The sequence below is a fragment of the Bos mutus genome, chromosome 1, assembly GCF_027580195.1.
Source record: "Bos mutus isolate GX-2022 chromosome 1, NWIPB_WYAK_1.1, whole genome shotgun sequence".
NCBI lineage: Eukaryota > Metazoa > Chordata > Mammalia > Artiodactyla > Bovidae > Bos > Bos mutus.
Genome location: NC_091617.1, coordinates 1,435,839 through 1,462,548, shown reverse-complemented (window position 1 = coordinate 1,462,548; position 26,710 = coordinate 1,435,839). Strand labels below are relative to the sequence as shown.

The window sequence follows — 26,710 nt, the reverse complement described above, 5'->3', positions numbered from 1 at the left end:
GTCTCAGAGAATACAAGTGTAAAATAGGTAATTGAGGGTGGGGAGACTCAATAAATACCTCCCCAAATTAAAAAAAATTCAGAAAATATTTTCTCAGGCATCTCCCTCTTTGACTCCGTACCATAATATCTCTAAATGGAAACCAGAGGCAGCAATCCATTTTTTTAAAGTTCTTTTTTTCAGTTCAGTTCAGTCGCTCAATCACATCCAACTCTTGGCAACCCCATGGACTGCAGCGCACCGGGCCTCCCTGTCTATCACCAACTCCCAGAGTTTACTCAAACTCAAGTCCATTGAGTCGGTGATGCCATCCAACCATCTCATCCTCTATCATCCCCTTCTCCTCCTGCCCTCAATCTTTCCCAGCATCTGGGTCTTTTCCAATGAGTCAGTTCTTCACATCAGGTGGCCAAAGTATTGGAGTTTCAGCTTCAATATCAGTCCTTCCAATGAACATTCAGGACTGATCTCCTTTAGGATGAACTGGTTGGATCTCCTTGCCGTCCAAGGGACTCTCAAGAGTCTTCTCCAACACCACAGTTCAAAAACATCAATTCTTCGGCGCTCAGCTTTCTTTATAGTCCAACTCTCACATCCATACATGACTGGAACAATGTATTTCTGTATGTATATATTTATTTTCATGTTTAACACCAGAAACATTTTATATTAGGGTGTAGCCGATTAACAATGTTGTGATACTTTCAGGTGAACAGCGAAGGCATTCAGCCGTACATATTCCCGTTCTTCCCTGAACGCGCCCCCCCCGCCCCACATCCAGGCCACCACGTAACATTGAGCAGTGTTCCGTGTGCTATACAATAGATCTTTGTTGGTTATCCACCCCTATAGTAGAAAGTCTGTAAGGAGATAGCATCCTTGTCCTATGGCAGAACTACCGTAGGAAAAAAGAATAAACTTAAAAACTGGTCTTTTAAAAATTGCAATTTATCGTAGTGAAAGATCAGTCTTCTCTGATGAGGAAAAAGTTCTTCTGAACTCAGCATTAGTCTGAGGATGCTGAGAAATGCTGATTAAGTTTAAAGCTGTACAGACCCTGCCTTAAGGAACTTGTGTTCTGGTTGGAGGTTGTGTTTAACATAAGCAATTTTTAAAAAGATGTCTTCACCTTCACACATCAAGTTTTTAAGCCTACTAGATGTCAGTACTGTGCTGAGTACATCTGCTTCAGTGTAAAATTGAGTGGTGCAGATTCATGGTGCAGAGTGTGAAAAGAGAGCAAGGTTGCATTTGCTGCAATATTTGAGAAAGGTTTTCTCTTGGAGGGCAAGCTTGAGCTGGGTCTTGGAAGGTTTGAGTGGTCAGGAAGAGAAACGCTTTTTGGGTGGGGGGCCAAAAAGGAAGAATCAGAAGAGACAGAGAGAGCATCCAGCTGGTGGAAGATTTGTACTAGAAGTATAAATATAAATATGTACATATCACCAAATCACTTTGCTGTACACCTGAAACTAACACAATATGGTAAATCAACTATACTTCACATTTTTTAACAGTATAGGAAATGAAATAGGTCTCTAGATGGAAGTCTGTAAAATAAACAGAAGGGCTCAGACTTCATATGTTAAGCAGTCAAGACCTTTTCAGGGTGCTAAAGGACCTGGCTGACATGATGAACTTTCATATCTCTTATCAATTTTGTATGTGAATGTTTGGCTTCTATAAATAGTTGTCAGTTCTGAAACCACATCTGTTCAGTTCTGTGTCAGAGTATATCCCTGTCTGAACACAGTATATGAGAAAAACCAAGTTGAGGGTGTTAAACAGCCGAGCCCATGTCCTTTATGTCAGTATCACTTCTAAGACAAAAGAAAAATACTATTTTTATACACAGACTTTTCTTCCCAGTTAAAAGACAAGTACCTTTTTACAGTTCATTTTTTCCACCTTTATGGAGCTATAATTGACATATAATATTTGCTTTTTATAGATTTTAAAAACCTCAACCATTTTCCAGTTCTCTTGAATGCAGAGATAGAGGTAATTAGCAGTCTTCCCATGCTGAGAACAAGCACTAGGTTTTTTTTTAGATTTTTTTATTTACTTAATTTTGTTATATTTAAATGTATTCACTGTCCAGTCAGTGATGTCAAGGAAAGAATGATTTTTAAAAATATCTATAGCATGTATATACATATAACTGTATGGTATGTCTGTCTAACTGTCTTCTGTCTTATTATCTTGACAGGGGAAGCAAATCTGAAGCCTGAAAATGTCGAGATCCACATCATTGATGACAATTTTTTCCTGAAGTGGAACAGCAGCAGTGAGTCTGTCAAGAATGTGACTTTTTCAGCAGATTATCAAATGTACGTTACTCTATACTCAGGGATCTGCTGAATAATTTTTATCACTTTAACACCATAAATTTTCAAATTTGGGAAACATTTGGTGTTTCCTCTTTTTTTAAAGAAAATATATGGCAGTTTTGCATACTAAGTATAACTTCTTTGCTACAGTTAGAAACTTAGTCTAAGAGTGAGAGTTCAGATTTCATCTTTGGGTTTTGAAGCAAAAGATTCGGGGGATTGTGCTAGCCATACGCTCTCTGTTCTGGACGCTCCAGCTTCTTAAAGCAGAAATTAGGGTCTGACCTAGAGCATACCCTGAGAATATGGGAGACTGTCCCTAAAAGCCTAGCCACTGTCTTGGAATCAGCCACCAGGTCTTCTGTGGTCAGGTTTTCCTCTTTCCTCCATCACGCACAGTCTTAGTTCTGGACACCCTGGCTGAGTATCAGTGTGCTGGGCCCTGAACTTCCTCAGTGTTTCTGGAGGTTCTGCCTCCTCCCTAGGGCTAACTTTCCACCTACTGATTGCCAAGAGGGTAGGCAGACTGGGAGTTGACAGCGGAAAGGATTTCCGAAGCAAAGAGGAAGTATAGCACTTTGTTTTGGGTCCTAAGACCCTGTCTGCTCACTGTGACCCCTGTCCCAAGCGTAGGCAGGAAGTCAGGCATGAAGAAACAGGGTGTGGGGTCTCTAGAACCAGGGTTCCGCCATTTCAACCACAGCCCTGCTGTTCTCTGCATGTGTGCGTGCCCAGTCCTATCCGACTCTTTGCAACTCCATGGCCTGTAACCTGCCAGGCTCCTCTCTCCATGGGATTTTTGTAGGCAAGAAGACTGGAGTGGGTTGCCATTTCCTTCTCCAGAGGATCTCCTTGACCCAGGAATTGAGCCCGCACCTCCTGTCTCCTGCATGGGCAGACAGATTCTTTACTGCTGAGCCACCTGGGAAGCCCCAGCTGTTCTCTAGTTGATTGTGAATAAGCTGTTAGTGTGTGTGTGGGTGTACAGCTGACCCTTGAGCAATGGCGGGAACAGGGGTGCCTAACCCGCTGCTCCTACCCGCTGCCGCTGCTGGCTGCAGTCAGAAATCTGAGTATAACTTCACAGTAGACCCTTCATATCTGCATCCGTGGATTCACCCACCCCCAGATCTTATAATACTGTAAAGTGTGTATTTACTGAAAGAAAGCTGCGTGTAAGTGGGCTCACATAGTTCAGACCCATGTTGTCAAGGGTATATATGTATACACACACTATATATTGTTTTCCTCACAATGGATCGTGTAAAATTTTTCATCTTTTTCTTTAAATTGAACTTTGAGTTTTGTTACCAATTTTGTTCTTTGCCTTAGTTCTTATTAAACAACTATTTTTTAGGCATAATAGAGATTATTTCATATTCCTTTATTTTAAATGACCGTTGTATTAAAAGAGCAGAGTCATAGACCGTGGTCTCGTGTTCATGTTCCTTCACACATTCTGTTGCTTTTACTAACTTCTCCAGTTCATGACAATCTCTTACTCTTTGTTCTAACTTTGGTCCAGGGCACTGTTTCAGTGTGTTCTTAGTCTGTCCTTTCTCTATTCTGTTCTGCTAGCTTTATAAGCACTTGCCTTGTAAGAATATGCCAGGTTACAAGTTTGGAGAGCCAGTTCAGCAGTTAGTATGGGATAGTATAGTATGGGCTTGAGCCAGGCTTGTTGTTGAGTCGCTCAGTCAAGTCCAACTTTTTGCAACCCCATGGACTGCAGCACACCAGGCTTCCCGGTCCTTCACTATCTCCCACAGTTTGCTTAAACTCATGTCCATTGAGTCAGTGATGCCATCCAACCATCTCATCCTCTGTCACCCACTTCTCCTCCTGCCCCAGTCTTTCCCAGAATCAGGGTCTTTTCCGATGAGTCGGTTCTGCTTGGGTTTTAGTCCATCCTCTGCTACTTACTCTATCAGTTTCCTTATCTGTGAAGTAAAGATAAAAAACTAATATGACCACATGTAATTTATCTTTCAAACCAAGATACTTCTGAGAGTGAACAGAAGCACTTGATTTTAGATAAGCTGCAACAACAAATTTAAAGCAGGACAGTGCCAGGCAGACTGGTCTGGGACACCCCAGTGATGAAGCATCTAAGACAGAAGCCTGTTGCAAGTGTTGCTAATTGTGTATAAAGTGCACAGAACAATGGTACAGAGTATGTGATCAACTAAAATGAGGTTAATAGCAGCAGCAGACACATTTTTCAGTACAGTATTTCTCAGAACATAAGACACATCACTGGTGATGAATGATGCACAGACACATGAATAAGCTACTGGGATGCAAGTGCCTGTAGAATATACACCACCTAAGCTGGATCATGGAAAAAGCAAGAGAGTTCCAGAAAAACATCTATTTCTGCTTTATTGACTATGCCAAAGCCTTTGACTGTGTGGATAACAATAAACTGTGGGAAATTCTGAAAGAGATGGGAATACCAGACCACCTGACCTGCCTCTTGAGAAACCTGTATGCAGGTCAGGAAGGAACAGTTAGAATTGGACATGGAACAACAGACTGGTTCCAGATAGGAAAAGGAGTACGTCAAAGCTGTATATTGTCACCCTGCTTATTTAACTTCTATGCAGAGTACACCATGAGAAACGCTGGGCTGGAAGAAGCACAAGCTGGAATCAAGATTGCCGGGAGAAATATCAATAACCTCAGATATACAGACGACACCACCCTTATGGCAGAAGATGAAGAGGAACTAAAAAGCCTCTTAATGAAAGTGAAAGAGGAAAGTGAAAAGGTTGGCTTAAAGCTCAACATTCAGAAAACGAAGATCATGGCATTCAGTCCCATCACTTCATGGGAAATAGATGGGGAAACAGTGTCAGACTTTATTTTTTTGGGCTCCAAAATCACTGCAGATGGTGATTGCAGCCATGAAGTTAAAAGACGCTTACTCCTTGGAAGGAAAGTTATGACCAACCTAGGTAGCATATTCAAAAGCAGAGACATTACTTTGCCAACAAAGGTCCGTCCAGTCAAGGCTATGGTTTTTCCTGTGGTCATGTATGGATGTGAGAGTTGGACTGTGAAGAAAGCTAAGTGCCAAAGAATTGATGCTTTTGAGCTGTGGTGTTGGAGAAGACTCTTGAGAGTCCCTTGAACTGCAAAGAGATCCAACCAGTCCATTCTAAAGGAGATCAGCCCTGGGTGTTCATTGGAAGGACTGATATTGAAGCTGAAACTCCAATACTTTGGCCACTTGACGTGAAGAACTGATTCATTGGAAAAGACCCTGATGCTGGGAAAGATTGAAGGCGGGAGGAGAAGGGGATGACAGAGGGTGAGATGGCTGGATGGCATCACTGACTCGATAGACATGAGTTTGAGTGAATTCCAGGAGTTGGTGATGGACAGGGAGGCCTGGCGTGCTGCGATTCATGGGGTCGCAAAGAGTCGGACACGACTGAGCGACTGAACTGAATTGAACTGAAGACATCAGTGTTTGCTGTTGTTATTTAGTTGCTCCGTCATGTCTGACTCTTTGTGACCACCTGGACTGTAGCCTGCCAGGCTCCTCTGTCCATGGGATTCTCCAGGCAAGAATACTGGAATGGGTTGCCATGCCCTCCTCCAGGGGGTCTTCCAACCCAAGGTTCAAATCCACGTCTCCCGCATTGTGGGGGGCAGATACTTTACTGTTGAGCTCCTGGAAGCCCTCAGTGTTTGTGACTGACATCTAAAATGTATAATGGCGGGGCTTCCCTGGCGGTCCAGTGGTTAAGAGTCCACCTGCAGTGCAGGGGACACTGGTTGATCCCTGGTCTGGGAAGATTCCACATGCTGTGAAGCAGCTGGGTCCATGCACCACAACTACTGAGCCCACACTCTAGAGCCCGAGAGCCACACCTACTAAAGCCCACGGGCCAGAGCCTGTGTTCCACAACAAGAGAAGCCCGTGCCCCGCAGCTGGAGGGCAGCCCCTGCTCTCCACAGCCAGACAGAGCCCACATGCAGCAGCAAAGAGCTGGCACAGCCAAAACTTGTAAAACGCTTTTTTAATTATAAAATGTGTTATAGGTAGCGTGGAGTTTTCATTCAACAAATACCGATTGCCTTTTATGCCGAATACTTTCCTCAGTACTTGGGATTACGTTAGTGAATAGGAGAGACAAAGATGGCATGAAGTTTTATTATGACACTGGTTTCATGAAATGAATTTTCTATTGATTGCATATTTATTTTCAAATTATATTTCTGCTCTGATCTAAGTACTGTATATGATAAAGTTTTTTTAAAAGAAAATGTAAAAGAAGCTGCAGTAGCCCCCTTACGTGCAAAAGCAATTATAATAGAGCAAGTAGCTGTGTCTCCCAAGCAGAAAGGACGGACGTGGAGTGAGGGTGGGTTGAAACCATATCAAGGCTTAGTTACAAACTTTTTATAACGTTTTCTGCTTATAATAAGAGCTCTCCAGGTAACAGGAGAAGAGATGCGTTACTGGCTTTTTGCCTGGAGCTCATTTTATTTGGACCCTCTGTGCCCCTGATTGAAAGAAGTCTGTGTACCCTTCCCACTTCCCAGACGTCCTTATATCTCCTGATTTCTCTAGAACTGTATTTTCTAATAAATGACATGAGGGGAGGACTGAATTTTGGTTTAGATGTTTAAAATCTGAATTTTAAAAAATAGATTCTGATGTGGAGGAGTTTCTCAGGAAGATTTGCATGTGAATTAAGGTGTTAATACTGCTTGTGAAAGGGAAGCCACAGCTGCTTGACGCAGGTCATTCTGTTTGGGAGCACTTCTCACCGCTGTGGTTTTTCTGACTAAATCCAGACTTGTCCACATGTTACGTATACAGTCTCAGGAAACAGACGTTTCTGGGCAAAGGATGTCCTGAGTGAGGGAATATCATGTATGCCACATATGCAAACAACTGGCAATCAGGGTGCCAGTCATGATTTCCAGAAGCTTCGTGAAGGATTTCTCTCCAGACGAGTTATCTTTCTGAACAGAATTGTAGAAATGCCACAGCACTTTTGTGTACTCCACTGTTGTGCTGTTATTTGTTATTTCTGATAATTTAATAAAAGGTTGTGAACATTAATAAGTAAATAAACAAAGGTGTTACTAATGCCAAGTCTACTCTCAGGGTTCAAGCAGGTAAAGTTAGAAGAGCAGACTGGCCAGGAATGAAGTGTGCCCATAGGGTAGTTTTTATTATTGGCACCTTTTTTAAAATGCTTCTTTTTTTGAAAAATAAGGTAGACTTGAGTTGGAGTCAGCACAAAAATTATTTAGATATCACTCCTAGTTTCTATTGCTTTTAGTAAAGAATATCCTTAGCTTTTTAAACAGTTTTTATTTATTTTTGGCTGCACTGGGTCTTTGTTGCTGCACACGGGTTTCTCTAGTCGCGGCCAGTTGGAGCTATTGTTTTTCCAGAGCACAGGCTCTAGGTGCGAGGTCTTTAGTCGTTGTGGTGCATAGGCCCAATTGCCTTGGAAACTTCCCAGACTAGGGATCGAACCCATGTCCCCTCCACTGGCAGACAGACTCCTAATCACTGGACCACCAGGGAAGTCCATCCTTTAGCTCTTTATTAAAGACACTTTGCTGCTGCTGCTGCTAAGTTGCTTCAGTCATGTCCGACTCTGTTCGACCCCACAGACGGCAGCCCACCACGCTCCGCCGTCCCTGGGATTCTCCAGGCAAGAACACTGGAGTGGGTTGCCATTTCCTTCTCCGATGCATGAAAGTGAAAAGTGAAAGTGAAGTCGTTCAGTCTTGTCCGACTCTTAGCGACCCCATGGACTGCAGCCCACCAGGCTCCTCCGTCCATGGGATTTTCCAGGCAAGAGTACTGGAGTGGGATGCCATTGCCTTCTCCAAAAGACACTTTAGCATCTTTAAAATGAGGTCTATAATATATAAACATGAGCTTATGCTAGAACTGTGCATTAGGCTTAACAAAAATGTCTTCTCAGAGGTTAGTTTCCCTGTTTGATATGAGGCAGACAGGGCTTTCCAGAGGCAAACATTTTGAAATCTAGTATTTGTTTTCTGTTGCTCACCTTCACTTCAGCCTCTCCTCTTTGTGGCAGCATGGCCTTTTTGTTTTAGGCACCCAGTGTCAACTTGATTTCTTCATGTGCTTTTAAAAAAAAGTCTAGTATCAGTCACTTAAGCTTGCTTCATGATGGACTGAGTCCACATGGAGAAGTTTGTTAGCTTATGTTAACATGTTAAGTTCTTTGTTTCTGGTGGTGTAATAGAAGGAATTACAGAGATCAGTATGCAGAAGGGATGGTTTGGTTTTAAGGAGAGCAGAGGAAGTTCTCAAACCATACTGATTCTGAGGTCTTGCTTAGGGCTAGTAAATCTCTTCCTAGGAGAAGATCAGAAGGGAATCAAATCCACTTTACAGATTTTCAGGAGGGAAGAGAGGATCCAGAATAGAAAGCAGTTGGCCAAAAGTGACACAACTGTTTTTAACAAAGCCAACACTAAGTCCTCGTTCGTCTTAGGGGTTCTTTCTCTGCTTCTTTGAAATCCTAATGCAACCACCCACAGAATTACAGAACTTTATTAAGTTGACTGTATGTTAGAATGATTCCACTGTATAAATAATAACTTGGCTGTGTATGCAATGAAAAAGAGTAGTAGAATGTTACACACAAAAATATTATCAAAACAGTAACTGAAGTAGAGTTACTAGAAGAAATAACTACTTGCCTTAGCTTAGAGGCTTCCCTAGTGGCTCCAATGGTAAAGAACCCGCCTGCCAGTGCAGGAGACACAGTAGACGTAGGTTCCATCCCTGGGTCAGGAAGATCTCCTGGAGGAGGAAATGGCAACCCACTCCCTTATTCCTGCCTGGAGAATCCCACAGACAGAGGAGCCTGGTGGGCTACCGTCCATGGGATTGAAAGAGTCAGACACGACTGAGAGACTCACACACACACTGGCTTTATAATGTTAATGTCAATAGAAAACATGTTTGTCACTCTTGTATTTATAATGTTCATTCATTCCTTTGCTTTTTTATCTTGAAGACTAGGAACGGATAACTGGAAGAAATTGTCTGGGTGTCAACATATTACTAGTACCAAATGCAACTTTTCTTCAGTCGAGCTTGAAAATGTTTTTGAAAAAATTGAATTGCGCATAAGAGCAGAAGAAGGAAACAACACTTCCACATGGTATGAGGTTGAGCCATTTGTACCATTTCTAGAAGGTAAGAAAAAGTTGCCAGCTGAATTATATTGAATTCTTTATTAAATATTACCAGCACAGCTCACTTCTCAAGCCCATTCATTTGCATAATATAAAATCTCCCATCTTTAAAAAAATCAAAAAGAACAAAGATTCCCTTAAACTGGTATCTCCTTCCTGCTATGACTTCATTTTCCTGCTTTCCTTCTAGTGGTGGTTCTTAGAGTGTGGTCTCCAAGAGATCTATCAAGTCAAAACCATTTTCCTAATGGAAACTTACTTAATAAAACTTACTTGCCTTTTTCATCTTCATTCTGTCGTGGGTGTACCCTAGAGGCTGTTTGATGTGAGATGGCGACTGACTGGTGATGCAGAAGTAGGTGTGAGACACAGCTGTCTTCCTTATTAGGCCAGACATTAAAGAGATTTGAACAAAATGTTCAAACTGCTCTTCTAAGTTTTTTGGCTTGTTTGTTTTGGAAAATACAGACATTGTTTTATCATACAATAGGTTTCATCATTACTGTTTTTTAATGAATTGATAGATATTTTACATTTTTATCAATTTTGACATCTGATATGCTGAACATTGAAAGACACAGCCCATGTAAACAAGAACTCTTTAGGACCCTCGATTTCTCTTAAGAGTGTAACGGATCCCAAGACCAGAAAGTTCAAGAACCACCACCCTATTCCATAACTCACACAAGGATGATCCGTATCCCTTCTCTGTACATGTACACTTTCCCTCCCACTCCCTCTCCAGCCCTCCGCGTTGGAGCTTTGTTCCCCATCACTACACTAAAACCACTTGCCAAGGTCACCGTGACCTCGACAGTGCCGGGTGGATTCCCAGGGAGTGAGTGTCACTCCCTTCTGAAACCCTTCCCTCTCAGTTCTCGAGGGCACTGTGCTTTCCAGGCTCTCCTCCTGCTCCTTGGTTGCTCCTTTGCCAATTTCTTCTTGTCTCCCAGACCTTAAAATGTTGGACGGCAGCGGGCCTCAGTCTGCAGGGCTCCGCCATTGAACCTCCTCTCTCAGTGCAGCCTCCACCAGGAATCGTAAGGCTTTCAACACCCTCTGTGCTCTCAACTCCTCAGTTTACATCCCAGCGCCATCCTTCTCCTACCTCAGCGAGCTGCGTCACCAGCTCTCCAGTCAGCATCTCCTCTTAGAGGTCCGAAAGTCATCTCAAAAACTCTTTTTAAATTTTATTTATTTATAGCTGGCCATGCTGGATCTTCGTTGCCTCTCATGGGCAGGTGGGGGTACTCTTCAGTCGCAGTGCTCGGGCTCCTCATTGCAGTGGCTTCTCTCGTTGCAGAGCACAGGCTCTAGATGCTCAGGCTTCAGTAGTTGCCGCACACGCGCTTATTTGCTCCAAGGCGTCTAGAATTGTCCCGGACCAGGGATCAAACCCATGTCCCCTGCTTTGGAAGGCGGATTCTCAACCACCAGCCCCAGGGAAGTCCTCGTCTCAAATTTAAAATGGCCAGAGTTCTAGCTTTCCCCCCTCCAGACCCACTCTTCTTGCAGTTTTTTCCATCTCTGTTAATGACGTCACCTATTATTTGCTCAGGCAGGAGCCCTGACATCACCTTTGATACCTCTCTCTCATCTTCCATCCAGTCCATCAACAGATTCCGAGCGATCAGACCGCTTCTCACTTCCAGCCCGGCTGTCAGCCCTCCCTGCTGCTCTCACCTGCCCAGGAGCTTTCCTGCTTCCTGACATGCTACCTGGGGTTGTCTTTCCCAAATGTAAATCAGGTTCTGGCGACCTTACAGTCCCAGACTACAAGTTCTGCCTGTTAGCCAGAGTCTAGCTGCATCTCGCATCTTATTTTCTACCACCCAGGCACTCGAGCGCCCCCTAGTGTCTCTTGAAAACGGTGAGCACGTTCCGGAGCCCATGGGGTGCTCTCAGCCTGCCTTGCTTGACCTCACCGTATTCAGACCTCACCTCGATCAGGCCTCAGCTCAAACATCTCAGGGAGCCTTCTCCTCACTGACTCACCTAAAACAGTCGTTGCCACCCTTCTCTGTCCCTTTATATCGCTTCATTTCTTCTTACAGCATGCATGACATTATAACATTATATATATATATATATATATATATATATATATATATATATATATATATATTTGGGGATTTTTGGCCACATTTCTCAGTAAAGTGTAAGCTCCATGAGGGATTTTCTCCTTTTTTAGATGCCAGGCACATATTTAAGTGCTTAGAATTATTTATTGTATGAATGTTTTGACTTGTATTAGTGAACTTACATAGTAAATGTTTTGATTTTCACAGCTCAGATTGGTCCCCCAGATGTGCATTTAGAAGCTGAAGATAAGGCAATAATACTGAGTATCTCTCCCCCTGGAACAAAAGATAGTATCATGTGGGCTATGGATCGTTCAAGCTTTAGGTATAGTGTCGTTATCTGGAAAAACTCTTCAAGTCTAGAAGTAAGCATTATTTTTATCTTTGTTTGATGTGAGAGAAGAATGACATGAATTAATTGTAAAATTTGACTTTTTTTAAAGAACAGACTTCTCTTTTTTAAAATTATAGGAAAGAACGGAAACTGTTTATCCCGAAGATAAAATTTATAAACTGTCACCAGAGATTACTTATTGTTTAAAAGTTAAAGCAGAACTGCGTTTACAAAGTAGAGTTGGTTGCTATAGTCCAGTGTATTGTATAAATACCACAGGTAAGAAGGAAGTTTTGCTTTCAATTCAGTAACTATATATATAAGTTGTTTGTTGTTGTTCAGTTACTAAGTTGTGTCTGACTCTTTGCAACCACATGGACTGTAGCCCACCAAGCTCCTCTGTCCTCCACTACCTCCCTAAGTTTGCTCAAATTCATGTCCATTGAGTTGGTGACTCTATCCAACCATCTCATCCTCTGCTGCCCTCTTCACCTTTTGCCTTCAATCTTTCCCAGCATCAGGGTCTTTTCCAGTGAGTCAGCTCTTTGCATCAGGTGGCCAAAGTGTTGGAGCTTCAGCTTCAGCAACAGTCCTTCCAATGAATATTCAAGGCTGATTTCCTTTAGGATTGACTGGTTTGATCTCCTTGTACTCTATTAATTAATTGGCAACCTTTTAATTTTGGCATTTTTCCCATAGTTGCTGAATTTTTTGTGTTGGTTTAGTAGACATCAAAACAAAAACATTCTCATGTTGATGTAGGCAGAATCCAAAGCAATATTGTAAAGCTATTATCCTCCAATTAAAAAGAAATACCTTTTAAAAAAAAAAGCACACATTTTAACAGCATTTACACAAGCAAGAATGTTATTTGGGATTTTTGTCTCAAGTAAACAGTAATGAAAATTCTGTGTAAAAGTCCAAGTATTTTCTAATGACAGAAATTGTTTTTACTTGTTCAGAATCCATGAGAAGGGGAGATAGTCACTAGAAAAGCAGTTAGTATTCCAAAAAGCATACGTTTATAGGTGAAAAGTTAAATTATGAAAGCATCCTGATACATTTTATCTGTGGCATCTTGCCAGCAATTAAGGTTTAAGGGTAGGAACTTGAATTTATTGTTTTAATTATAAATTTAGTATGCTTTGTTCTTAAAATCAAGCAGTGTAGAAGGGAGTTAAAGGAAAGATCTCCTCTCCTGCTTCCTGACCCCACTCTGTTCACCAGAGACAAGCATCCCCAGCAGTGTGCACACAGTGTTCCCTGTGTTTCCTCAAGGCTTATATTAGCATATACTCAGACTTACAGTTTCGGGTTGTTTTATCTTTTAAATTAAGGAATAAAGTTCTGTGTACACTCTTCTGTATTTAAAATGGATAACCAACAAGGACCTACTGTATAGCACATGGAACTCTGCTCAGTGTTACGTGGCAGCCTTGATGGGAGGAGAGTTTGGGGGAGAATAAATACATGTGCATGTATCTCTAAGTCCCTTTGCTGTTCACTTGAAACTATCATGGCATTATTAATCTGCTATACCCCAAACAAAATAAAAAGTTTTAAAAAATAAATAAAGTCATGTCAGATATATTTTAAACTTGCTTGCTTAACCCAATATATTGAGGTTCTCTTTTTATGTCAATACATATAGATCTATCACATTCTTTTAAATGGCTGTATAGTATTACCTTGTGTGAATACACACCATTATTTAGCTATCCTTTTCTCTTCTTGCCCATGCTGTTAAGAATTCTTGCCATCTGTTCTCTTACTAGAGTAAATGTGTGTGCTTTCTTGTGTGTTCCTTGTCTTCTAGAGAGACATAAAGTACCTTCACCAGAAAATATACAAATCAATGCTGACAACCAGATCTATGTTCTTAAGTGGGATTACCCATATGAAAACGCAACTTTTCAAGCTCAGTGGCTCCGGTAAGTTCTTTCCCATAAATGTCCTTTTGCAGTTTATTTTTGCCCAGTGTGTTAGGTTTCTTTTCACTCTGCTTCAGCCACCTGTTGTTCTTTGCACACATTCGGCCTGATGGAAAGGTGGTTATGATGCATTGGAACTGGGGTGTTTAATTCTAGTCCCAGCTCTGCCAATAACCGTCTGGAGTGTCAATGAGACCCAGTCACTTCTTTTGGCCTCAGTTTCTTCACTTCTGAAATGGGTGTATTATAATATCTAGTGTTCTTAGTAATGTTAGTTGTTCAGTCACGCCCGATTCTTTGTGACCCCATAGACTGTAGCCCGCCAGCCTCCTCTGTCCATGGAATTCTCCAGGCAAGGATACTGGAGTGGGTGGCCATTCCCTTCTTCCGGGGATCTTCCCGACCCAGGAAATGAGCCCACGTCTCCTGCATTGCAGGCAGCTTCTTTACTGTCTGAGCCACCAGGGACTTACTGGCTTTTTTTTTAAGGTGTAATTCTAATTACATGTGTATTTCCTCAGTCTGGAATATTTGACAGATGACCAAGATATTTTCTTCAAAACCCACTCCTTCCATGAGTCTTTGAAATTATCTCAGTCCAGTCACTCGGTCTAGTTCAGTTCAAGTCAGTCCTCCTACTGTCTTGATTGTTGTGGTGGCTTTGGCAGGTTCCTTAGTGATTAGTGGGAAACTGAGGAAGTTGGAGAGAACTGTGCTCTCTGTGCTTGAGTAGAGACCAGCCAGACAGGAGCAAAGCTCAGCACGACAGGAGTGGAAGAGGACCGGGTGTAGTTTATATTGATTGGAAAACTGGAGAGGATAAACGGAGAGGGAGAAGAGAAGAGGGTCATCAAGCGGAAGGTGAAGTGAACTCTGGGGGAAAAGGGGGCCACAAAGACAGTTACCGAGGGCAGAGGAACTGCGGGACCAAAGGCGAGTGTAGGTCAGGTAGGGAAGAAAGAGACTAGAAAGACAGAGAAAAGGTGAGGGAGAAGGGAAGTCGATACTGCTGCAATTGATTCCTCTCCACTCTTTGGTGTTAGTTTTGAAGCAACAACAGTCTGGATAATAAATGCATTCGTGTGTGGAGTACAGACAATAAAGGTTGCAGAGGTCAGAAATGTAGAGGTGAGCACAGGACTGGAGAGTCCGCAGAAGCCATTTGGAAGGAGAGGTTTCGTGAAGGAGGTTTTTCAATGACGAGAGATGGCATTCCAGGCTGGGGCTACACACACATGGGAAAGCTTGGATATGAAGAGACAAAATCAGATCAGGGTAACGAGGAGGTATCCATTTCCCTTTGCTCTGTAGTAAACTAGCACAAACTCGGCAGCTTAAAAAACACGCCTTATTATCTCTCAGTGACTTCAGGTCAGGAATTCAGGTGTGGCTTAGTGGGGTCCTCTGCTTGAGGTCTCACAAGGCTGCGGTCAGGGTGTCAGCCGGGTCTGCTGTCTCATCCAGACTGTCTCGTGGTGTCTCCTAAGCTCACGTGGTGGTTGGTAGAATCCATTTCTGGCAGCTGTAGAATGCATGGTGGCCTGCTGCCTCAGAGGCCGTCAACAGAGATAATCTCTGCCCCATAGACCTTCCTTTAAAGGCTCATCTGATCAGGTCAGGCCCAACCAGGATAGGGTCTCATGTGATTAACTCAAAGTCCACTGGCTTGGGACTTTGATTTCATTTGTAAAATCCCTTCACCTTTCAAGTAATGTAACCTAATCAAGAGTTCATGGATTCTGCCTGCCTGCAGTCAGGGGGAGGGGATGATGTCCGGCTCATGCACCAGAGGGTAGGAATCTTGGGGGCCAGTTTGGAATTTTGCCTACAAGAGGGGAAGACCTGCTTCGAGAATAGCAGAACACTGGGTCTGGGAGAGCAGCGAGAGGGAGCCTTGAGTTAACAGGATGGAGTAAAGTCAGGCTTCGCCTTAGACTCTGCTACAGGCATTCAAGAGCCACTGGGAGTCTGGTGTTGAGCGATGGGTAACATGAGGCCTGTGTTCGAGGAGCGTGACGATGGCCATATGGTGTGTGGTGTGGGGGACTGAAGACAAGGGAGCCCGCTTGCAGGCTGCCGTGGTTCCGGGCTTGAACTGACAGGCTTGGAGCTGTTGGTCTCAGAGCAGTCCATTAACCTATCCAGACCCGCTCTGACTGTTCAGACTCACTCTCAGAACCCTGGTGTGTGTCTTAGCACTGACCCATGGGTATGCTGGTCCACGTCTAGCAGCTGGCCTTCCAGAAGGGAAAAGTTTTACTTTAGTGTTTGCCGGCTTTGAGGCTCCCAGCAGCGTATCTGTCCACTGGACATGGAGTCGGGAAGAGGCACAGTAAGCCCTCCACCATATTCCACTGTTCAGACACGATAGATGTAAATAGCATTGAGCATAGATAAAATGTAGGGAAAACAATTAGGAGAAGATGAGTTTTGTATTTTTATCACTTTAGTTTTTAATACAACATATTTATTTATAAGTTTACGTAACTTTTAACAGTGGCTGCATTTAACAGCTAGCTGGTTGCATTCCTGAAAATTTAGCAGTTGTTTTTGTGCACTGGCATGAGCCAACCCTTCACACTACTTCCTTATTGCACGCTTGAGCACGGTCTTTGGTTTTCTTTTGTGAACACATCTCTTCCAGTGTCCTGTGAGTTTCCCAAGGCTGAGGAGAGTTTACCTCTGTGACTTCGGCCTCTAACAGAATGTCTGACCTATTACAGGTGCTCAGTAGATGTTTACTGAACTAATGTGTTTAGAATGAAAAATATCTTTTTGTCTTAAAGTGCCTTTTTTAAAAAGATTCCTGGGAATCATTCAGACAAATGGAAACAAATACCGAACTGTGAAAATGTCACAAGTACCCACTGTGTCTTTCCTCGAGAGGTTTCCTCAAGGGGAATTTACTATGTCCGTGTACGAGCATCTAATGGAAATGGTACCTCTTTTTGGTCTGAAGAGAAGGAATTTAATATTGAAATGAAAAGTAAGCCAGTAGTTTTTATTTTACTTTGTGATTCTCCAATTATGAATTCTTACAATTGTTTTGTAGTCTGATTTGAACTTTGTGTCTTTACACATTTTTTTCCCCTAGCTATCATATTTCCTCCAGTCATCAGCGTGAAATCCGTTACTGATGATTCACTGCATGTCAGTGTTGGTGCTTCAGAAGAGTCTGAAAACATGTCTGTGAATCAGCTCTACCCGCTAATTTATGAAGTAATTTTTTGGGAAAACACTTCAAATGCTGAGGTAAAAAGACTGTGTAGTATAGGTTTATAACTTAGAGTTATGACTATGATTTGGGTAAGCAAAGCTTGAAGTTAAAATTGCAGGGAAATTTTTAAACTTTTAGGCTATATGATTAACTCAGATATTTTCCGTAGGAAGAAATTGGCATTTCATGTTTTACTTGGTAAGAGTTACGGTCATCTGCATCTGGGTCCCAGTTAGTTGCTGTTGGTTTGGGGGAGTTTCTTGGCCTCGCCAAGTGGCATGCAGAACCTTAGTTCCCTGATCAGGGAAGGGAACTCGCCTGCCCTGCCGTGGAAATGAAGTCCTAACCGCTGGACCACCAGGAAAGTGCCCCCAGCTAGTTTCTAAACCTCAGATCCTGAGTTCATCTGTACTCAGTCAGAACCTCTGAGGGTACAGCTCAGGAGTTTTTATCATGACCCTCAGGGATTCATGAACCAGAGTTTCTCAACACTGCTGACATTTGGGTTTTCGGTCAGTTGCAGGAGCTGCCTTGTGCATTATAGGAGGGCTAGTAATGCCCTCCCCACTCCTCACTAGGTGCTGGTAGCCCTCCCTCCCAGGTGTGACAACCCAGACCCCCTCCCTGCAGTGCCAGACACTGGGCACCTCCACGAGGACAAAGACTGGCTTTTAGGGGACAAAAGACTCTTAGCTGTTATCATGCTTTGTCAGACCCTAAAATTCGGAAACCACTGACAGGCTAATGCACATCAGATAATCCACATTATTCCTAGATCACTTTTCCCTGTGGAATTACCATCAGGGAATCAGCCTTTAAAAATCTGGTACAGTTGGTGAATTTTGTAACTTCATTTTCTGTTGAAAATCTAAGAAAAGTCCAGTGATTTGGATACTTTGATTTTAACTATCTGAAGACTCTGCACAGTTTAGCCTTGTTGAGTATTGTGGTTAGTTCTAAGTCCTCCCTAGATCTGGAAAACCTAAATTTGTGTCTCAGACTACCAAATGGTGTAAGCTTAGGCAAGCTGCTTATCCACTGAAACTCATTTCCTCTTCTCTAAAGTGGCAGGGGTCATAGCAACTTAATTTTTTTTTAAACAGATGTTTTTAAGGTTTAAAATGAGGTAGTATTTATGGAAATACCTACCGCATTGCTTGACAAATAGAGATTCAATAACCTTTGTTTGCCATCCTGTCTTATGCTGGGTAAGACATCAATAATTACAGTCATAATAACAGCTCATATTTATTGGATACTCATTATGTATGGGGTGCCAGGGCTAAGTATTTTACATGAATTGTCTCAATCGGTCTTCCAAACAACCCTGCCAGACAGTTGGATCGATTAAATTACTCTTCAGCAAATACTTAGGATGGAGTATCCATTACTGCTTCGCTGATGCTGGGCCGTAGGCAGTGAAACATGAGTGGATGTGGTATGACTGAGGCCCTAAGTGCGCCTGTGGGGTTTGGCTTGGCTCTTGCACTTCTCACATTTGCCAAGAGGAAAGCAAGCTCCAAAGAATGCTCAAACTACTGCACAATTGCATTCATCTCACAAACTAGTAAAGTAATGCTCAAAATTCTCCAAGCCAGGCTTCAGCAATACGTGAACCATGAACTTCCAGATGTTCAAACTGGTTTTAGAAAAGGCAGAGGAACCAGAGATCAAATTGCCAACATCCACTGGATCATGGAAAAAGCAAGAGAGTTCCAGAAAAACATCTATTTCTGCTTTATTGACTATGCCAAAGCCTTTGTCTGTGTGGATCACAATAAACTGTGGGAAATTCTGAAAGAGATGGGAATACCAGACCACCTGACCTGCCTCTTGAGAAACCTATATGCAAGTCAAGAAGCAACAATTAGAACTGGACATGGAACAACAGACTGGTTCCAAATAGGAAAAGGAGTACGTCAAGGCTATATGTTGTCACCCTGCTTATTTAACTTATATGCAGAGTACATCATGAGAAACGCTGGACTGGAAGAAGCACAAGCTGGAATCAAGATTGCTGGGAGAAATATCAATAACCTCTGATATGCAGATGACACCACCCTTATGGCAGAAAGTAAAGAGGAACTAAAAAGCCTCTTAATGAAAGTTAAAGAGGAGAGTGAAAAAGTTGGCTTAAAGCTCAACATTCAGAAAACGAAGATCATGGCATCTGGTCCCATCACTTCATGGGAAATAGCTGGGGAAACAATGTCAGACTTTATTTTTTTGGGCTCCAAAATCACTGCAGATGGTGACTGCAGCCATGAAATTAAAAGACGCTTACTCCTTGGAAGGAAAGTTATGACCAACCTAGACAGCATATTGAAAAGCAGACATTACTTTGCCAACAAAGGTCCGTCTAGTCAAGGCAATGGTTTTTCCTGTGGTCATGTATGGATGTGAGAGTTGGACTGTGAAGAAGGCTGACAGCTGAAGAATTGATGCTTTTGAATTGTGGTGTTGGAGAAGACTCTTGAAAGTCCCTTGGACTGCAAGGAGATCCAACCAGTCCATTCTGAAGGAGATCAGCCCTGGGTGTTCTTTGGAAGGAATGATGCTAAAGCTGAAACTCCAGTACTTTGGCCACCTCATGCGAAGAGCTGACTCACTGGAAAAGACCCTGATGCTGGGAGGGACTGGGGGCAGGCAGAGAAGGGGACAACAGAGGATGAGATGGCTGGATGGCATCACCGATTCGATGGACGTGAGTTTGAGTGAATTCCGGGAGTTGGTGATGGACAGGGAGGCCTGGCGAGCTGGGATTCATGGGGTTGCAAAGAGTCGGACACGACTGAGCGACTGAACTGAACTGAACTGAACTGAAGCAAGCTCCACATGGTCTGTGGGCCAAGGCGGATGAGAGGCTGTAGAGCACACCTGAACGTGGTCCACGGCCTCAGAGAGAGCTCCCCAGGCCGATCCTCGCATGATCTGCTCATGAGTAACAAAAACAAATACGTCTGTATACATGTATATGCATGGCTGAGTCCCCTTTGCTGTCCACCTGAAACTCTCACAGCACTGTTAATTGGCTATACCCCAATACAAAATAAAAAGTTTAAATCTTTTTAAAAAAGAAAAATATGTTTTGAGCCACAGCTGTTTTGTTACACAGAGTTGCACAGTGTTATTTTGCTGTACTTGCTGTGTTTTGTTACACCACAGTAACAAAACAATAGCAATAGCTAGCTGATTAATACAAATAGGAGTAGTAATTGTCCTCACTTTATAGATCTGGGAATAGGGCCCAGGAAATTAAATAACTTGCCTAAGGCTACATAGCTATAAGTAACATCTTGATACAGGCAGTTTGAGACCAGAACCTCCCCACCCCGCGCCCGCACTTAATTGTTCTGCCTCTAACCAGAGGTAACACAATGGTAATTCAGCCAAGTCGATATGTACTGATAAAATAACTTCGAGTTGTCTTAGGACTATATGGTATTCTTTTGGCAGGAGCATGTTTCACTTTTGAGTTTGGAAATGGTGTGTTGTCCAAAATAAATTTATATTTCTTAAAATATACCAACCGTTTGGAAGAGGTTAATCTTAGAATGAATATTTAAGGAATTCAGAAAACAGATATTCCCTCTATGATTTCTTGGGGTTCTAAATTTTATCAATGATTTACTTATTTTTTTTATAGAGAAAAGTTCTAGAGAAAAGAACCAATTTTATCTTTCCTGACTTGAAACCGCTGACTGTGTATTGTGTCAAAGCCAGAGCACTCATTGAAAATGACAGGCGGAATAAAGGGAGCAGTTTTAGTGATACTGTGTGTGAGAAAACAAAACCAGGTCAGGATCTTTTATTATACTTTTTCTTTTTTAATGTCGCTAGATTTAATAAAAAAAATAACCAATTCATTGAAAACTGTAAAATGTTTGTGTTTTGCTGCGAAAATATAGAGAATATTTTCTTAATGGACTATGTAAGTCAAAATCAGACCTTCACACTGACCTTCACAAAACTTCACACTGAGTTTTAGAAAATATTTTTAATACTCAACTTAGTTCAGTGGTTTCTGCATGCTTTATATTTCATGCATAGCCACATAATTAATTTCTTGCATTACTCTTAGAATTTAATGAGACTGCTATTTTTATATAACCTTTGATATAATTATCATGTGGAAATCCCTTAGTTGTGAATTTTTTATGTTATTGGTATTATTTAACAATGTAAATTTCCTTTCACATGGCTGTATTTCTTTCACACAAACTGTCAGCAGTCTTAATGTATTTGTGTGTCAAAACCTATATTGATGCTAAACACCATTTATTTCTTTTCAGGAAATACTTCCAAAACCTGGCTTATAGTTGGAACTTGCACTGCATTGTTTTCTATTCCTGTGGTCATTTATGTTGTGAGCGTCTTCTTGAGATGTGTCAAGTATGTGTTCTTCCCATCAAGTAAACCTCCTTCCTCTGTTGACGAGGTAGGTTACTTTTCTTGGTCAACAGCTAGCTGGATTTTTCTGAAAATGAAAGGGAAATATATTTGATTGCAACAGAATATAAATGTGTTCCTGATATTCAAAAAATAATACAGACGGACCTGGGTTTTTTTCTTCAGAGTTTTAGAAAATTGACTTCAGAAGCAGCTATGTAACAGAGTAACGTGGAATAGAAGGATGTGTCCTTAATCCCGTGTTTTTCTGGCAGTTTGGCTGCTGGGGCACTTGTTTTACCATCTATATTCCCAAAAAGGTTAAAACATTGTCGCCAGCACAAAAACTTTATTCTGTGGATGAAATCACCGAAAATGAGACAGAGGAACGCGCGTTTCCTCTCGCAGCACCTCGGTGTTTTGGCTGGCACGTCTGTGTGGTTGGCACAGTTCGTGGAAGCACGAAGCAATGACTGTCAGCATGGACGCTGCCCAGGGTGGCGTCTGCACCTGGAGTGGCTCCCACGCTGCCTGCCTTGCTGCAGGTTCTGAGGCCGTGGAGCTGGAGGCCAGAAGGTGGCTCACTGACGGGCTGTAGTGTATTTGCACTGACTGGCTCTGAACTTGTGCAGCTCAGTCATGAGCACTTGCACAAGTGCCCATAGCTGTACAGCAGCGCCAGCAGTGCCATCCCGTAGAACTGTGAGGAGCGAGGGCGGGGGACCAGAAAGACCCGCCGCTGCGCCAGCACTCTGTCCACGTGAGCTGTCTCACCCTCTTATCCCTGAGTTTTCTAGTGTCATTTCTATGTGCTCTTCTATTCAGAGCTGTTACTTAAAGAACTTTAAGACTAGCAAGTTACTCTTAGCGGAACTGGGAAAAAGTTAACTCTCCCTTGTGCCTCTTCTGGATGTTTTCGGATTGGATACCAGCATTTTATTATTTCACAACAAAATGTCCCCCATCCCAGTGCCCTCCCGTTCCTTCCTTACCCACCGCGCTCTTCCACCCTGACCCCTCGTAGCACAGTGGACTTTCTTAGAGACTGTTTGGATAATTTCCCCAAAACAGTACTGAGATGTGCGTGACCTCACTGGTGGTGCCTTTATTCTAAACACGATAGTGCGGTGGATATGCTCTTAGCTCGCTTTTAATACGCGTGTCAAAAGATAGGATTTCTAGATAAAGGATTTAAGAAACTGAAGCTTATTGGAACTCGAAAACCACTTTTTGTTCTTTTAAATAATCTGTTTCTGTTCTTTCCCTTTTGAATTAGTATTTCTCCGATCAGCCACTAAGGAATCTACTCCTTTCCACTTCTGAGGAGCAAACGGAAAGATGTTTTATAATTGAAAATGCAAGCGTTATTACTGAAATAGAAGAGACTGATGAAATTGATGAAGTTCACAAAAAGTACAGTTCCCAAACTAGTCAAGATTCAGGAAACTATTCAAACGAAGATGAAAACAGTGGAAGCAAAATAAGCGAAGAGTTTCCGCAACAGGACAGTGTGTGACCAGGAATGACCCTGAAACATTAGGGAGTCTTGCAAGAGTCAGAGTGGGAGCCTGGGCTTTTTGCTCTTCTCAGTAACTGTCAAAAGAAGATTGTCCGTGTCGGGGAAGAAAAAGCGTCTTCAGATCGCAGGTCGAAAAAATACAGGCAAGCACTTCACTATTTAAAATGAATTTCAAGAAGTTTTCTGCGTCCTTTGCCACGTGTCAAGTCTTGAAAGGCCTGTCATTGGACCTGCCTTGGATGAGAGGCGTTAAGTCCAGAAGATACGCTCTGTCTCCCTCACGCTACTGTAAGCAGCCCTGTGCTGGCGTGGGGTTTGGGGGTGCTTGTGTTCCCATCAGCTGGTGCTGTCGCTGTGTGACGCTGCGCTGCTCCCTCTCCCCCACAGCATTATAGTTCACTATTTTTCAGGAGGTATTCAGAACATTTGGTCTTCTTCAAAGAAGAACCTGAATACCACCATCACTTGATTTTCTGAAAAAGTAGCTTACTCTGGAAAACAGCTGCAGATGCCAGAAACGAGGTTCTTATAGATTTTTCAGGGGGATTCTCTCTGTTTATACCAATCACATTTATACCAGTTGCAAGAAATGTGGGTTCAGTCCTTGGGTCGGGAAGATCCTCTAGAGGAGGGCATGGCAACTCACTCCAGTATTCATGCCTGGAAAATCCCATAGGCGGAGGAGCCTGGCGGGCTACAGTCCACGAGGTCACAGAGAGTCGGACACTGAAGCGACTGAACGTGCATACACGCGTACCAATTACATTGGCCTCTGCATCACAGTTACCCATCCCTTCTACAGTTTAGAATTAAAACCATGTCATCTTTTACTATATGTACATTAAGGCTTCCTGTTTCAGAACATTAGGACACTAGCTTCTGATTAGAAGGCATAATCCCTAAAATTACAGAGAAATGGGGAACAGGCTGAGTAGAGAAGTTACTGTTATCTCTTAGGATATGGGAGTGTGGAACGTCAGTGGCAGTGTATGTAAAGTCTTGGGATCAGAAAATGCTACTGAGAAACAGTAAGTAGTGTGAGTCAGTGGGAAAGAAGCAGGTGGCTTTAGTGAAAAATAAGAATAATGTGCATCGTCAGCTTCTGATTACTAACATCCTGAGGGGTGGCATTTGTTTTCACGGCTCATCTGTGTCACTTCTTAACATAAGCAGGCCGGCTTCTGTCCACTCTGGGGCAATATTCACAGGCATGCAGGTATCGCTTCCGCTCAGCCTGCATGCACTCAAGGAAATGCAAGTTATTTATCATCAGAGTGTGGGAGGAAATGAACTAGGAAGGAAACCTGAGTTTTTAAAATTATGTAAAACCTCTCAAAGGCATCTATAACTTATGTTTAAATGATTTTGCTGTTTGGGCTTATCCATGGAGTTCCTGCAGAGAAAGGAAGTGTAGGAATTCTGGCTACCTCTGAGGCCAAGTTCTCAGCTTCAGTCGTTGCAGCAGGACTGAGGAAAGAGAGATGGCACCACCCAGCACATCAAGTCTGGCTGGGCTCATTTAGAGTGGTCCGCAGGGTCTTCTGGGTGGAAGAAGAGGTTGAAAGCAGCTGCGCTGAGAAGGGCTGTGGCGCCCCGCCTGTCCTCTCCAGAGCACCTTGGGCTCCGCTGGGCCTCCATCCAGCTCCTCAGGGAGCGCATGGTCAGGAGGCCCCAACCAGGGCGTTTCTCTGCTGCAGAATCCTTCCAGAGTCCCAAACACACCTCAGATCCTCTGACCAGAGGCATTTGGTTTAAAGCAGATCAGGACTCGCCCTTCGCTGGGAAAGGCCCCGTCCGTCCTTGGGAACTTGTCACTGTCGAGAGGACCCTGCCCCCGCCGGCTTCCGCGCTGGGTCAAGGCGGCCGGCCTGCCCTGCAGTCGGGCCTGGGATTTTCCACAGGAAAAACACTGCTTCGGACTGGGAACAGTGCCTTTGTGGGACGTGGCAGAGGGAAAACTAGGGCATTATAAGGCAGAGATGCTGCTAAAGTCGCTAGGTCCCTGGATGTAGGAGTATGTGTGTCTGGGGTTTAAGATCCCCTGTGGTTTTCAATAAACAAGCATCTGAGCGGCCTCGAACAAAAACCCCTCCGTTTTGCCGCATCTTGCAGACCTGAAAATGCAATTCCATCCCATTCTTCATTGTGGTCCACATGTAGCTTAATCAAGATGTGCTTACTTGTAAGATGGTAAGTATTTTTTCTGAAAAAATAGTTTGCTTGCAAACACTATATACTTGAGAGCAGCAATAAACTTCCTCAAATCTGTGATACTGATAACTCTTGGAGAGGCTGGATATAATGTAAGCATTTATGTAGAAGATTTGTGTCATTGCAGCCAGAAATCAGGTATTCATATGTAATGTAGATTAATATATACATAGTGACACGGGTCTGTAAACATACGTGTTCACACATGATGCTGGCTACTGTGCCACTGCTGCTGCTCCTGCTAAGTCGCTTCAGTCGTGTCCAACTCTGCGACCCCATAGACGGCAGCCCACCAGGCTCCCCCATCCCTGGGATTCTCCAGGCAAGAACACTGGAGTGGGTTGCCATTTCCTTCTCCAATGCAGGAAAGTGAAAAGTGAAAGTGAAGTCGCTCAGTCGTGTCCAACTCTTAGCGACCCCATGGACTGCAGCCCACCAGGCTCCTCCGTCCATGGGATTTTCCAGGCAGGAGTACTGGAGTGGGTGCCATCGCCTTCGACTGTGCCACTAGTACATCCATAAACACTTAGCATAGGTTCTAGTTAGAAAAGGGTAAATGCTGCTCTAGAACTATGAGCTTCTAAATCTTGACCAGAAATTTGCAACATATAAAGTTATTTCTATATATTTAGGGACTTCTTGGTGGTCCAGTGGCTAAGACTCTGAGCTCCCAATGCAGGGGCCCTGGGTTTGATCCCTGTTCAGGGAAACTAGATTCTACATGCCACGACTAAGACTCGGCACTGTCCAATAAATTTTTTAAGTGTATATGTGTATATATATATAGTTTGTATAACATCTTTTCCCCAAACCTACCTTCAAAGCAGCCTCAGATTGCTTCTAAGAATTTGGAAGTGTCCAGCTTTTCCTACCTCCTCCCCATCCCTGTAACCCTTGGACTACCTGACACATTTGTGTTTGTTTCAGCTGGTGTCTGTCTGCCCCTCCCAGGGGACCAGAAGCTCTGTGAGCTCAGGAATATACACTTAGCACTGTATCCCCAGTACCTACCAGGGTGCGGTGCTCACGCGGAAGAATTGCATAGGAAATAATTGTCAAGTGAAGGAAACCTAGAATTTGAACCAAGTGGGTGTTTCCGTTTGTCTGTCTTATTGAGGCAGAGGACACGGCCATATTTCCAGTGTTTCTATGAAAACACAGCGAGTGTTGCCAGTGTTTGTGTCTTATTTCGTGGGTACTTTGTCTTAATGCCCACTGCCATTGTTTTTTAAACATTTGTAACAGTTTCTGTAATAAACACTGAGGCCAAAAGTCTTGGGTTCCATGGTGGTTTTGACTGAACGTAAGCATCATGGGTGCGGTGGCTGCTGCTTTCGTGAGGTGTTCATAACAGAGGGGGCTGGTCCCATGCCGGGTGGGCCGCGCCCAGCGTTGGTGTCCTGAAGGGGCCACCCCGGCGGGGAGCTCTCGCAGTCTTTGCTTTATTTTCACAACCTTGTGTTTAGACTTGGCCGGACACAGCCTTGAGCCA

At 43.2% G+C, this 26,710-nt stretch overlaps 1 protein-coding gene across 1 annotated transcript in view; it reads left to right on the top strand.

The window, feature by feature from the left end:
• The window catches only part of IFNAR1 (interferon alpha and beta receptor subunit 1), a 30,484-nt gene extending 3,974 nt beyond the window's left edge, over window positions 1-26,510 (top strand). Inside the window, exons 2-11 of the mRNA XM_005893347.3 lie at window positions 2,207-2,327; window positions 9,356-9,537; window positions 11,825-11,982; window positions 12,089-12,230; window positions 13,768-13,882; window positions 16,669-16,868; window positions 16,977-17,134; window positions 20,746-20,896; window positions 21,392-21,537; window positions 22,765-26,510. Of these exons, the coding sequence (XP_005893409.2) occupies window positions 2,207-2,327; window positions 9,356-9,537; window positions 11,825-11,982; window positions 12,089-12,230; window positions 13,768-13,882; window positions 16,669-16,868; window positions 16,977-17,134; window positions 20,746-20,896; window positions 21,392-21,537; window positions 22,765-23,004 (1,613 nt within the window). The 3' untranslated portion in view covers window positions 23,005-26,510. The remainder of the gene's footprint in view (window positions 1-2,206; window positions 2,328-9,355; window positions 9,538-11,824; window positions 11,983-12,088; window positions 12,231-13,767; window positions 13,883-16,668; window positions 16,869-16,976; window positions 17,135-20,745; window positions 20,897-21,391; window positions 21,538-22,764) is intronic.
• The last annotated feature ends 200 nt before the right edge of the window (window positions 26,511-26,710 follow it).